At 36.0% G+C, this 13,864-nt stretch overlaps 1 protein-coding gene across 3 annotated transcripts in view; it reads left to right on the top strand.

Annotated features, from left to right (window-relative positions):
* Positions 1-13,864, top strand: part of gigyf2 (GRB10 interacting GYF protein 2) — a 107,182-nt gene that overhangs the window by 43,331 nt on the left and 49,987 nt on the right. For all 3 annotated transcript variants that reach the window (XM_052017303.1, XM_052017301.1, XM_052017302.1), the window contains exons 10-14: positions 1,532-1,731; positions 4,511-4,652; positions 5,327-5,485; positions 6,991-7,163; positions 8,740-8,899. In XM_052017303.1, the coding sequence (XP_051873263.1) occupies positions 1,532-1,731; positions 4,511-4,652; positions 5,327-5,485; positions 6,991-7,163; positions 8,740-8,899 (834 nt within the window). The remainder of the gene's footprint in view (positions 1-1,531; positions 1,732-4,510; positions 4,653-5,326; positions 5,486-6,990; positions 7,164-8,739; positions 8,900-13,864) is intronic.

Here is a 13,864-nt window from a genome sequence, read left to right as displayed (position 1 = left end):
TTTGGCTGCTGCCTGTCATGTTGTACTGGATACATAATGAAATTTTGGCTTAATATCAGTCAGGGTGTAGAAAGAGTGAGAGTGAAATTGTGGCACAGAAAACTGTATATTTTTTTTATATAAATAATGGAATAACTTTAAAGGTAGCCCTTTAAAATCAGCAAACTTTTAACTAACAACTGCTTGAACAGTGAAGATGGTTGGCCAGGTTGTAAGGTTGTTCTATTGTTGAATGGGAATGATAGACTGAGTTGATCATATTTAAAGGAAGCTGATAGAAGTAACAAATCGAGTTGTTTTGTTCTCATTGCAAGGAAGGTAATAGATCATCCCAGTTGGCTCAGTTTTACTAGCTTTCTAAACATAGGGTGCTAGATCTTGCTTGCCACACAGTTTGAAGCTTCAGATTTATAGTACAAGTTTCCAAGGAATTGCTGTGCTTTTCTAGAATTGTACCTGTAGGTGGTGCTGTGTTGTCATGGCAGATTTGTTAGCTGAGTTGTTAGAATACAACATTACACTATGAAGCTAACAGCATCTTTTGAAGTTCACACGTGCACAGTTAAACATAGATCCAAACTTTGCTCTTGTTATTTCTCCTACAACAGGGTAAGTTGTTTTTCAGCCTTTTCCAGGATAATATCTAGATATCAGTGAATTGATAAACTTCAAATATTTGAAGCCTGTAAAATACCCTGAAAGCGTAGTGCTTTGTTGCATGAGAAATTAGGTTTTCAACTTCTTACTAAACCATATTACTGCCTATCATATTCTGAGTATTTCAAAATATTTTGTAATGTTTTGATATTTCAATTCATACATGAGTCTTCAGAATTATAAAATTGAAATATTACAATGTATTGAAATATATACTTGATGTAAATTCATCTTAAGTGGAGGAATTACAATGATATCCACAGCTGAATTTGGTGAATGAGAGATTCAGATATTGGCCATCACTTTTTATGTTGAACATTCAGTTTGATTCATAGACAGCATTTGCATTGAGGAAAGAGAGATGGCAGCATTTATTAAAATGAATCTGAATGGACATTTTGTTGAATATTCTGAGCTGAATTCTCACCAGCAGTTTCTGCGTTATAGATTACCTGCCAATTGTTGACTCTAACAAAGATGTATTCAAATAACCTGTGAGGGGAAAAATGTATAAATAGTTAAAGCGGTGAAATAAGTGACATTAACACACTCATCCTCTTATTTTGAAGCTCATGTTATTTCTCTTATCAACACAAAAACCTTGGTTATTAGATTAATACACGCTATAGTTTGATTCTCTCCTCTCAAAACTTAGTATATGCATGGGTTATCAGCACAGATCAGAAATTACTTCAGACCAAAATCCCCATTCCAAATTAGGGTACTAAAGCCATTGCTCCTAATCTGTTGAGATTAATTACTATTTGGAATTCTTAAACTTTTTATTGCCTCTTAACAGTGTCGTTTTGAGAATTTACATTGTTTTAGCATTAATTTGTGTTCACACTTTTTAACAGATGGGCTTGTTCTACAGGTTGGAGAGAAGCTACAGAGCGCAGGAGGCGGTTTGAATTTGATTATAGAGATCGAGATGATGAACGGAGTTATAGACGAGTGCGCTCGGGTGGCAGTAGTGTGGATGATGAAAAGGACAGTTTGCCAGAATGGTGTCTAGAGGATGCAGATGAAGAGATGGGGACATTTGATTCTTCAGGCGCATTTATGTCCTTAAAGGTGGGGAAATTCTAATTGCACATATTTTTTAACTCTGAATTTTCTGGAATGATGGCTATTATTATTCAAGTTACTTGTTTCCGTCTCTGGATTTTTATTAGCTTCCATATAATGCAGTTCTCATTGAAAAATCTGCAACTTAATGCCTGATTACACCCACACATGAGGATGAAAATTACTTCTGGACTACTAACTTTTATTGTACACTGAGTAAGGCAGTTTTTCTATAAACTTGCAGTTAATGTAATTAAATGATTTGGGGTTAATTCAACAAGACTTAAAACAAAAACTGTCCTAAAGCAAAATCATAATGGTGTACATGGGTTGAATTTTGAGGTAGATGCTGAGAGATGTTGTCAAATGGAAAGTTGGCTGCAGTTAACCCGCCATTTCTGATCTGGAGTACTTGTAATTAAGGCTAATTATCTATTTCTCAGATGAATGTTTATTTGTGTTCTGGTACTAGAAAATGATGACTGCATTGAAAAATATATTTTATGTAAAATAAGAAAGAGCTGACATTGATTAAGGCCTCTCATGACTGCGGGATGTGCAAAGGGACATTTGTTGGCTAAGTACTTTGGAGTTACTGTTGAAATGGGGCTTGGTGGCCAATTTGTGCAAAGACAAATTGTACAGTAGAAATGAGACGAATGATCAGATATTTTTATTAATGTAGGTTGAAGTTAAATTTTAGCCAAAGCATCAGGCCACTCTCTCCCAATAGTGTTACAGGATTTGCACCCACTTGAATAAAATGGGCACCACAATGGCGCAGCTGGTCAAGCCGCTGCCTTGCAGTGCCAGAGAGCCAGGTTCAATCCTGACCTCGGGTGATGTCTGTATGGAGTTTGCATGTTCTCCCTCTGACTGTATGGGTTTCCTCCAGGCGCTCAGGTTTTCTCTATCATCCCAAAGATGTATAGGTTGATAGGTTAATTGTCCACTGTAAATTTCCCCGAGTGTGTAGGTAATGGGTGGAATCTGGGGGCTGTTGATAGGAATGTAGGGAGAATAAATGTGATTAGTGTAAAATGTATGGTTGATGATAGGTCAAAGGACATGTTCCCATGCTATATCTCTTTGATCCTAAGAATAGGACAACAGAGTGTAGAATAACAAACCTTCCAAGTATTGTATTGAAATGTCGAAGGACATTCACTTTGTCTCTAGAAAGAGCCTTGAATATGTAACCTTCTGACTTGTTAGCACTGCTACTGAGAAAAGGCTGTAACAGATGTCCTTTGCATGTTTTCAAGCTTTTTGAGTGTGACTTGAGCTATACTCAACTGGGCTAGTAGACCATTATCTGATTTGTACCATGTAGCTGTGAAAAGGCAGAGAAATCAAGAGAGTTGCTCCCTGCAGAACACTTAACCTTTTGATTTGCTCTTGGAGCTCTGGTACTTAATTGGTTGGTTAAGTTTCTGGTTTATTATGACCTATATCTCTCCCTCTGTGCCTCCATCCCAGGATGTTGATTATAGGTATTACTGCTTCTTCATATGACTTTGCAATGAACTTAAATTATTTGAGAAATTTGCTCAACATGTTTGGGCTTGGGTCACTGCCCTGAGGAATTCCTACTGGAGTCTTGGGTTGACGTTGACCTGTCAAACACTTCTCTAATCTTTAATCCTACACAAAACCCAATTTATTCTCCCCAAGTCCCCCTCCAGGGGCATTTTATGGTGGCCAAAATAACCTACCATCTTTGAGATGTGGGAGAAAACTGGAGCACCCAAAGGAAACCAGCATGGTCATTGGAGGAACACTTTAAATTCCACACTTGCAGAACTGGAGGTCAGGATTGAACCAAGGTTTCTGGAACTATGAGGCAGCACCTCTACTCACTGCACCACTGAGCTGCTCTTGTTATTTCACTTTTGAGAGCAAGGTGAATTAGTTTAAAATTTTAGCCTTGCCTGCATTCCATTGATAAAATAAAAGGGTACTTTGCTATCTGGGACTCGAATAGGGACGGTCATGGGTGAAGAGATGTTGAAGCTTGGTGAGAGTTGCAGTTAATGTTATAGTTATAGTAAGCAAGTGATTGGAAAAGTGAATACTGAGATGAGGCATGTCAGATTAACAATGAAGATGCCAAACTGCAAAACAATCTGAATAGATTACACCAAATATTTTATGTTCTTTGGACTTTATGGATTCTGGAAAAGTAGAAATTATTGGATGGGAAGGTATTCAGAGACCATCTTTTTGAACACTGAAATTAGGTTGATATTTGTGAGATTTGCTGGATAATTCAGCTGATAGATGAGTGTTAGCCACATTGGTGTGAGCTTGAAGTTGCATATTGGAATAGTTCAAACTAGATAAGGATTGCAGATCCATTTCTTGAAGGGTATTGGTGAATCGGCTGGGTTTCACACCAATCTGTTAGCTGTGAGATAAACTGGGCATAATTTTGTGATGGCTCTCATTTACTTGTGAAGATAGATGGTCCCTTGATTAATATCTCATCTGAAAGATGGCACCGAAAATGATCTTGCATTACTTTCAATCTGGAGTAAATGCCTAACTTTCCTAAGATGGACTCGAACATGCAACTTTGTCACTTTGATATAGTAGTACTCCTGCCTCTGATCAGAACAGACTCTTCAAGTGAGAGTGTTCGTAGCAGATTGATAAGTGGATTTCTAAATCTTCTGTGCAGTATAATTCTGTCAACTTTTAATTTCTTTATTTGGTTTTATTAATGTATTTTAATTGTTAACAGAAGTTTTTAATTGCATATATTCTTTACCTTGCGGCTTTATAGAAGACTCCCAAAGAACCTATTCCAGAGGAACAAGAATTAGATTTTAAGCAGATAGAAGATGGAGGAGAAAGATCAAACTCAGAGGAAAGTGAAAAAGAAGCTAAGGAACCTGACAAGAACACCAAAAAAGAGACTGATGAAGGTACATTATCAGTTGTTCTTTTTGGCTGTAATAATTTCAGCTGCAGGATAATGAGATATGACCCACACGTTTTTTTTTAATTGATTTTCTTGTCAGTTTTCTAATATACTCTTTCTTGTACTTCCTTCATAAAGATATAGGCTTCAATATCTAGATTTGGGGATATTTTCACAGGTAGACTAACCAAAGTAACCTTCATATTGCAATTAGGCTAATTTAACTCTTAACCATCATCTTCACATGCATACCACTTGCAAGGTCCTCTGGAGTGCAGTGGCTTTTTTCATGCTAATTTGTATAACAAAAGATAATTAGCCACAGATTGCATTGAAGCACAAATTTTCCAGATCAGTATGCCAAAGGAGCTCACTGCTTTCTTTGAATTACTGAAGAAGATTTGATGAGATGATCTCAAATTATACTACAGGAACTCTGACTGTATATTATGTGTTCCCTTTCACTGGTAAAAGAAGTCCATTCATGTAGCTGGACCTATTGGACTTGCAGAAGCTGCGTAAAGAGGTGATGTTGGAGAGATTTTAAGTCAATTATCTCAGAGTATTCATAGTGCAGGAAAGTATAATGTGAAATCAGAACCCTGTTTATGAAACTTCTTACTGAATTGAGACTGTTTACTGTATGCTGTGGGTTGCTTATTATTTATGATTTTACAGAAACAAACAAAATGGAAGAGTCCAAAGATGTTCCCTGTGCAACTTCACCCACTCCTCCTTCAGAACCACAGACACCGATGGTTTCCAGCCCACCCAAAAAGGAAGAAAACAAATCAGAAAAAAGTGAGGATGCGCAACAAAGCAAATCTGCCCCTGAAGGTATGAATGTATGTAAATGTATAAAGGTTTTGAAGCATTAGAGAGCACCTAAATTGTGCTGTTCATCTTAGCATTCTGACGTTTAAGAGATTTAGAATAAAAGAGATTATGTATGAATTAAGTTACTTTATTTTTCTCTCTCCTTGTAATGATTTTCTGAGGGAGTATCTCTTATTTCAAAAGATATACATGGTATAGAAGTAATACAATCAGGAAGAAAGTTGTTCTGAAGTGGTCCTTTATTAAACAGATCATTAAATGTGAACAGTATCATGTAGTCTTGAATTAGAAACTTGGTGTTTTTTCAAATCAATAAATGCAATAGATATTCATTATTTTTAGTTCCATATGAGATAGATTTATGATTTTAATTCCAAAGATTTAAGGATACTGTATACCAATATGTGGTCATAAATCAGTTTGAAAGTAGAAGTGTATTCATATGCATTTTACAAGATTCTTCACATTCCATGTCCTATGCTTTTGTGTTGCCTTCTCATTTCATTTATCTGTTACATGCAACTGTTGTAATGCCAACTTTTTGTCGTCAGACATAACCACTGAAGCTTGAGAATTCTTTTCACAACCACCTACTTTACCACCTCATCCCTGATCCCTTTGAATTTTTTATGTCTAATTTTAAACAACAATGCAGCTGTTCCTCATTGGAGTCAGGACTGTTTCAGAATTGTGAGCTGTTTCGTGGATATTGACCAACACGGGAATTTATAGAATTAATGATGAATGATGTTTTAGGACAGACACTTTCATTAAGGAAACACTTTCTGGTATAATTTCTCGCAGTCGATTGGTTTGTCTAATGAATGGGCACATGATTATTGCTTAAAAGAGATGAATGAAACTTGGTGGTGTAATGCTTTGGATCTACTTAAATTATGTCAATTCCAGTGATCTCCAGCATCTTGGTCATTGCTAATTAACTTTTAGAAAGCTAAATGTAAACATTAATTGTGATTAACCAAAAATCATTTAGCAATCAAAATGAAAGTAAACTTTCTAACCTAAAGTTTAGATTTTATTTTACCAAGAATGGAAAGGCTGAATTTTTTTTATTATTTCCTGTTCACTGGGCATACAGAGTAGGTGCAACATCATGGCATGTTAGTTTGCAACCTTGAAAATAGCCTTTTTGCACAACAGTGAAAATCTAATCTAATTGATCGAGGTGAGATGAGAACTTTCTTTTGCACAAGACCTAGAATACACTGCCTGAAAGGATAGAAGCTGATTCTGCAGAGAATTTTAAAATGGAATTGGATAAAGAATTGCAAGGCTTTGTAGAAATCTACATTTGGCTGATAAGTCTAATGACCTCTTGTCCTCTGAGATTTTTTTTTGCATATTTTCTAACCCATATGCTTCAATTCATCATGCTCGTCCTTTAGGAATGTTTGGCAAGAGGGGTCGAAGAAGTGAAATTATATGAAGTTACTTGTTTTCAGGTTACTTAATTAACCTGTCTCTTATTGTTACTTGTGTTCTAGCGATGGAAACCTCAGCATCTTCAAACCAGAAATCTCCAGCTCTGCCTAGTAATGGCTCTCCTCCTGCTGCTGATATATCTTCAGTGTCTCCCTCACCTACAACTCCAACCGTTGCAAACCGCAGTATACCTCAGGACAATGATGATGATGAAGGGCTTAAACACCTTGAACAGGTATTTGATAGTGGGAACAATAAATTAGGAGTTATTTGCCCTTTTTTCCCCATAATGATATCTGAAAATCCATGCCAAAGTTTGTATTTTTATTGTATGTCCCATTCCATAAATGAAAAATTGCTTATTTGCTTGTATAGAGTCATTGGTACATATAACACAAGAAATGAGTAAGATTAGGCCAATGATTCCCTCAAGCCTGCCATGCCATTCAACAAGTTCATGGTTATCTACCTCAGGTACCATTTTCCAGCTCCATCTCCCTTGATTACTTTGGTATCCCTAAATCTATTAATCTCTGTTCTGAATGCAGTGAATGATTGTGCCTCAAGCTCTCTGGGGTGGAGAATTTCAAAGGTTCACCACTCTTTGAAGAAATTTCCACTCATTTCAGTCCCAAATGGCCTACCCCTTTGAAATCATGATCTCTATTTCTAAACTTCTCAGCCAGGAGAGATGTCCTCTCTGCATCTATCCTGCTGAGCCCTCTGAAGACTATTGTACATTGTAATGAGGTCATCTTCCATTCAAAGCTCTAGAGAATAGAGACCTTGTGTACTCATTGTCTCCTCATGTGACATATCCACCATCCCAGGAACTAGTCAGGTGAATCTTAACTGCATTCTTATAACAAATAAATGCTTTTTTAGATAAAGAATGCAAAATTATACACTTCAGATGTTGTCTTGCCTCGGGCACTATATAATTACTCTTGTACTCATATACTCAAATAAAGGTTATTATGCCATTTGCCATTATAATTGTCTGCCTCACCTGCATGTTAGCTTTCATTAACTTGTGTACAATGGCATTCAGATCCATTTTAAACTTCTGCATTTCCCAATATCTCACCAATTTAAAGAAAATTACTCAGCATTTTTGCAGATTTTTGCAACTGATTCCTGCACTACCACACTCGTCAATGCTCCTCAACTTGAGGTAGACTCATTATTGCTTCTGTTTTCTGTCTGCTACTAACTTTCAATCTATGCTAATATGTTAGTCCTAATACCTTGTGCTGTAATCTTGTTCACCAACCTTCTGTGTGGCACCATCTGAAAATTCAAATACACTGGTTCCCCCTGCTAGATATACCTTCAAAGAACTCCAGTAGATTGATCAAACATGATATCCCTTTTATAAATGTATGTTGACTCTACAGAATCATATTATTTCCTAAGTGGCTTGACATCACATCCTTTAGGTGTTATTGGTAAAAATGTATTAACTTTACGTATGTTCCAATTTCTTTAATGCATTTTGTCTGGCCTTAAAGAATACTTTATAAAATATGTGGTGATTAACTGGCTTGACTTGAGACTTAAAATTGGACTATTGAAGATGGAAAGAAAATTGGTGTTTGTGAAAATATTTGGTGAAAGGTAGTTGGGATAGTCCAAATTTGAGGAAATGGAAATATATATATCAATTTAGGTTTATGTAACTGGATTGCATCTTATAAACAGTCACTCTTTTAGATAATGAGAATAATAGAACATTTTACACAAAAGATGCATTTCACTGTGTGTTTCGATGTACATGTGACTAATAAAGAAATCATATCTTTCCTGTTCAGGAAGCAGAGAAGATGGTAGCATCTTTGCAGGACAATGCCATAGATGAGGAAAGGCTATCAACACAAATTCAAGAGCAACGGACTAAAGCTGCTGCTTTGCCATTGTCTCATGAAGCTGCTATGAAGTGGTTTTATAAAGATCCACAAGGAGAAATACAAGGTATATGTTAAAAGATCACAGAAGTTTGTAAACTGTAAGATTTATGTATCCTGACTTTGAAACAGTGCTCGTATTGGAAAGGATTTAGAAATTCCAGCCAATAAATTTCAAGTTACTTCTTTTTTGTCCACTGAGTACTACAACTGTTACTTATAAATTACTTGCATTTCAGTAGCATTTGAGTGGGTGTCCATACTAAGTGTTGTTTTCCAATTAGAGTGGCAATAAAAGATAGCGATACAGGTGCAGGCAAGTAGAAATAATTCAAACTTCCATTTTAAAGTTACAGTCAGTGCTTATTTTTATATTTCCATTGTAAGTTGCTATAAAAAACGTTAATATAATCCTGCCAGTTCCACCTTCTTGCTCTTGGTCATGCCTCTGCACATGTCGTTTACATAATACGTGTGGGCTTAGTGATTTATAGTGTAGAGTGTTGATGTAACATTCAGTTTGGCTGAATGATCTTTTAACATTCATAGATTTTCTGTGAATTTATTCCTGGGACCTGGAGACCGCAGGAGTTTGCTGTTCATCTGAAGCAGTTGTAGAGTGGAGAAATAATTGGATGAAAGTCCACAGATATGATGCATTCTGAATTCTGGAGTTGTCAATCCTACCTTTTTGTTTTTTTCAGTGTATTCCTTTGTGACACTTAAAATTAAGATTAAATATAGCCTTCAAGTTGTAATTATTATTACCTACCATATATAGATATGTAATAGAAAGTAAAGAAGAGAATAGGGCAACAATGGGTTGGGTGTGAAAAATAGAACATGGATGTGTGGCAGGTGGTGTTGAAGAAAAAATTTATTCCATCCATAGTGATATAATTCTGAAGTTATTTGAAGGCTTTTTTTAGCTGTGAGAATAATGGGAAGCCTTATGAAAGAAATCCATACAATTCATCCAAATTTATTTTGTCAGAGCAGTTATATTTTGGACCTCTTAAAAATTATTCTTGTCTAAAAACTCATTGTGAAAACTTGAAATAAAATTTCCTCTATTTTTAATTTATAGGAAGTATTTGAAACCCATTATCTAGGTAACTAAAACATGTTTCATGCCATTGTTGCCATATGACATGATAGTGCTTGTTGACTTGAACGTATTTTTTTAAATGAGCTGCTAAATTGAACATGAGGAAGGTATTCCAGGCATTTTTTTTTGGGGTGGTGAATAATATAAAACAAGCTACTAGCTAAATCTGTAGTATCTTCACAAGCATATACTTTTTCAACTTTTTAAGATTGTTATTAGTTTTAAAGATTTTCAAGTTGTTTTTCCAGATTTTCAAATCATTTTGAAAGATAAATCAGTACATGTTAGTTAAAGAAAACATTCCTTGGTGTTGCCAACTGTTATCAGAGCTTACTGGAGCATTAGATCCACTGCCCATCTTTCTGAAAGAGGCTGAATCAAAATGCGGCTTATTATCACTGACGTATGTCGTGAGATTTGTTGTTTTGCAACAGCAGTAATATGCAAGACATAAAGACATAAACATTACTAAGTTACTAAAATAAATTCAGTTAATAAATTCAGGCCTTCACAGTTAGAATTTTGTCATTAAAAGACACACAAAATTCAGTTGCTGTAGAGAAGTATGTTTTTGTATTGTTAATTAAATCTCCAATTTGTGCATCAGAAATTTAGTTAGGGGGAAGTGCTTAGTAGTAAAAAAGGAAATGCATCCTGAGAGAATTATGGGTCACGTTGTGTGGATTATGCAGTTAGATGTAAGAATTTTGTTAGAATTCTTGCGAAGAAATTAAAAGTTTCAAAGCGATATTGTGTAGCTGACATTTCAATTATGAGAATGCATGTAGATAGATGTTTTTACCAACTAAATCTTACTATTGATACCCTTAGTAACCTCCAAATTATTTGTGAGTTAGTTAACCCTTAAACTGAGCCATGTTACCATCTACTCTCTTCCAGATGACTCTTCTAATTTACTGTCATATTTGTATAGTAAATAAAATTGGCTAAATTTGGCTTGATAATTTCTCAAACCTACTTGGTTTCAGCACATCAGTAGAACATGTGGCAGCAGGAGGCTAGGACATATGGAGTATTAACAGAACAAAAATATACAGACATGTTCATGATGGTATGAGAAGTTTGAGATAAGAGAGAAACTGCGTGTTAGTTAGCCAACTTTTTCTTGTGTTCACCCCGGAGTGCAAGAGAGGTATCAGAGTCTTGGGTATAGGCACAGAATTCAGCTACTGAACTTGAATTCCAATATTCCCTGCCTCCAGATTATCAAATGATAATGTATTGCTATAATGATTTTGTAGTATGCATTCCTTTGGATTTTTCTGAGGTTTGGGAATGTTTTAAGTTTCTATTGCACTATAATGTTAATGTGGTACAGCTTAGGTGTTGTTCCTATTTAAAAGAGAGTTGTTTCTACCTGGGTTTCTTTGCACTCCGACCAACGTAAACTGGCTATCGCATGAGATACCAAATATAAATGTTCAGTAAGGAACTGTAAAGGCCCAATGGCTATCATTTGCATTGAGTGTGCGAAACTGCGGAAAACTGATTATTCTTGACTCATCAGAATTGCATCTGTTCACCTCAAGCATAGTGCTCTAGCTTTATACTTGGGTGCATGAGCAGAGCTCTTTTGTGCCAGCATGATATCTTTGGAGCCTCGTGCTATTCAGCTCTTTATAGTGTGTAACTAACTGATTTCTCAACTTCAAATTGATTCGTTGCAACTTTCAAAGAAAATATTCGTTTACACTTATAATTCCATGCCGATTAAGGAATACTGAGAAAATTTTATATACCTTTATCACAAACATTCGCTATTCTGTAAAAGTGTTTTTTTCACTCATTTGGCTTCTAATTTGAACCTAAATTGTCTACTGCATTTTTTTTCACCTGAAGCTTCCAATCGACTGTTTTGGAAGTGGGAACTAAATTCCTTTCTTTTAAACAAAAGCTTCAGTGCTTAAATCAAATGATTAAGGTAATATGAGAGCGGTATACTTGACACAAGGTTGTCACAGAAATTGGCAGCAGGATACTACCGTAACTAAAGAAACATAGCTGGTATGCAAATTATGTTGCAGTTCATAACTATCTTGCCACATTAGCAGTAACGTTTTATCTTAGTCTTTCTTGCTTCAGGGTCAAACAGTCCAAGACCGTAAATAAAATAAAAATAACAGAAAATGAATATTTACTCAGCAGGTCAGGCAAGATGTGTGTATAGAAAACTAATAAAGTTTCAGGTTGAGTACCTTTTTATCAGAAGTTACAGATAATTATGTGATCTAATGCTTTAATTAAAGGCAGTCAATTTAAAACAAACTGTTTCCCTCTCCATAGATTCTTCCTGAGCTGCTGAGCATTTCTATCTCTTTAATTTTGGATTTTTAGCATCCATAATAATTAGTTTCTGTGTTCGTAGATGCGATTAGTGTGTATTTTGGGTGCAGGTGAAGCTTCTACGATGAATGGTAATGATCTTTTGACTAGTTTGTTAATACACATATCTTGAGCAAATAAATCTGCATCACTTTTAAAATATTTTTCATGTACCTCCATGTGTATGCCTGTGATGAAAAAGTAAAATTTGGCTTGGATCTTAGAATCATCCGGTATAGACATAGACTATCATAGTTAATGCATACCCAGGACATGCTGATATTTCTACTTTCACTCTGTTAGGTGCATTAATATTTCAGAGTCCTATATCACATTACAGGCTGATAGATTAACTCTCAAAATGGCCACAGTTAAGCATGTCTTATGGTGTTCATTGATGAACCACAAGTTTTCTATAGTTCTTCTGTAACCCAAGACCCCTTTTTGTAGTTTTCTGCCCATCTCTATCCAACCTTGTAAAAGCTCCTGTCATTGAGACCTCTCTCTTGCTCCCATGATCCTTCAACTCTTCTATGCTTGACCATTCAGTTCTCTTTCATAATCTTATGCTCACAAACATATTTTGTAACTGCTTTGGTTAGCTACTCTGCCTCTTTCATTTAACCGTAAGCATCATAACTCATCCACCCACACCAGCTGTCATCCCATATCTAATATTCGCACTGGTCCTTCAACATCTCATTAGTGTCCAACATTGTGCATCTTTTTGAGATTCTGTTTAAATTCCAACCTTTTGCCCCTCTCATGCCCCTCCTTGTCACATCATTATTCTTTACTTCATTGTATGGTCCATCTGCAGGAATATATCTTGATGTTTTCATTTCTACCTAAGGTTAGCCAGTTCATTTCAAACAATTGTCCATCTTCCCTCCTTACCTTTAATCTGTTCTTGGAGCTCTCGTTATCTGGAAAATGCATGCACTGATGGTTTTGAGTTATACATCCCCATCACTTCTGAGCCCTCATCTGCTATCAGACCACCTGCTATACATTGTAATGAATGATCTATATATTTCTTTCAGCTCAGCAGAGCATCAGAGAATATACTCCTATTACTCACTGCCCAAATCCCAAGCCACTAATTTGTGTTTCCTCTGTGGTCTTGTAACCTGAAATGCTTACTGTTGCTCTTTTATTCAAATGTCAGTGTAGTTCACATTGGCTTTTGGTATTGACCATTTTTTGCCATTTTTGTGACAGTAGTCAAATACTGTGCCAAATTAGCTAAACCAAAATTTTCAAAGAAGTTATTAATTCTTCTGAGTAATACACAACTTCGTAGTGTCAAGAAGCAGTAAGGCCCGTCACATGATCTTTGAGGCAGAAGTTAAAAGGCTTGGAAAATAATACTAACAGCTGAATAAAACTACTAACTAAATCAGCTTTCTTGCATTCATTTCGATGGGACTGGTGCACATTTCTGCAGCTTTCCCTGCCTTAGAGCTGAGAAATTTACAAAAGTTGGCATTGTGGAAGTGGACTTCATGAAAAGTCCGCCAGCACAGTGTAGGTGTTCCAAGACTTGCAATCAAATGAGCAGAAGGCCATGCTGCAGCCTGT

The sequence above is a fragment of the Pristis pectinata genome, chromosome 6, assembly GCF_009764475.1.
Source record: "Pristis pectinata isolate sPriPec2 chromosome 6, sPriPec2.1.pri, whole genome shotgun sequence".
In the NCBI taxonomy this organism is placed as follows: domain Eukaryota; kingdom Metazoa; phylum Chordata; class Chondrichthyes; order Rhinopristiformes; family Pristidae; genus Pristis; species Pristis pectinata.
This window is presented reverse-complemented; position numbering and strand designations above follow the sequence as displayed.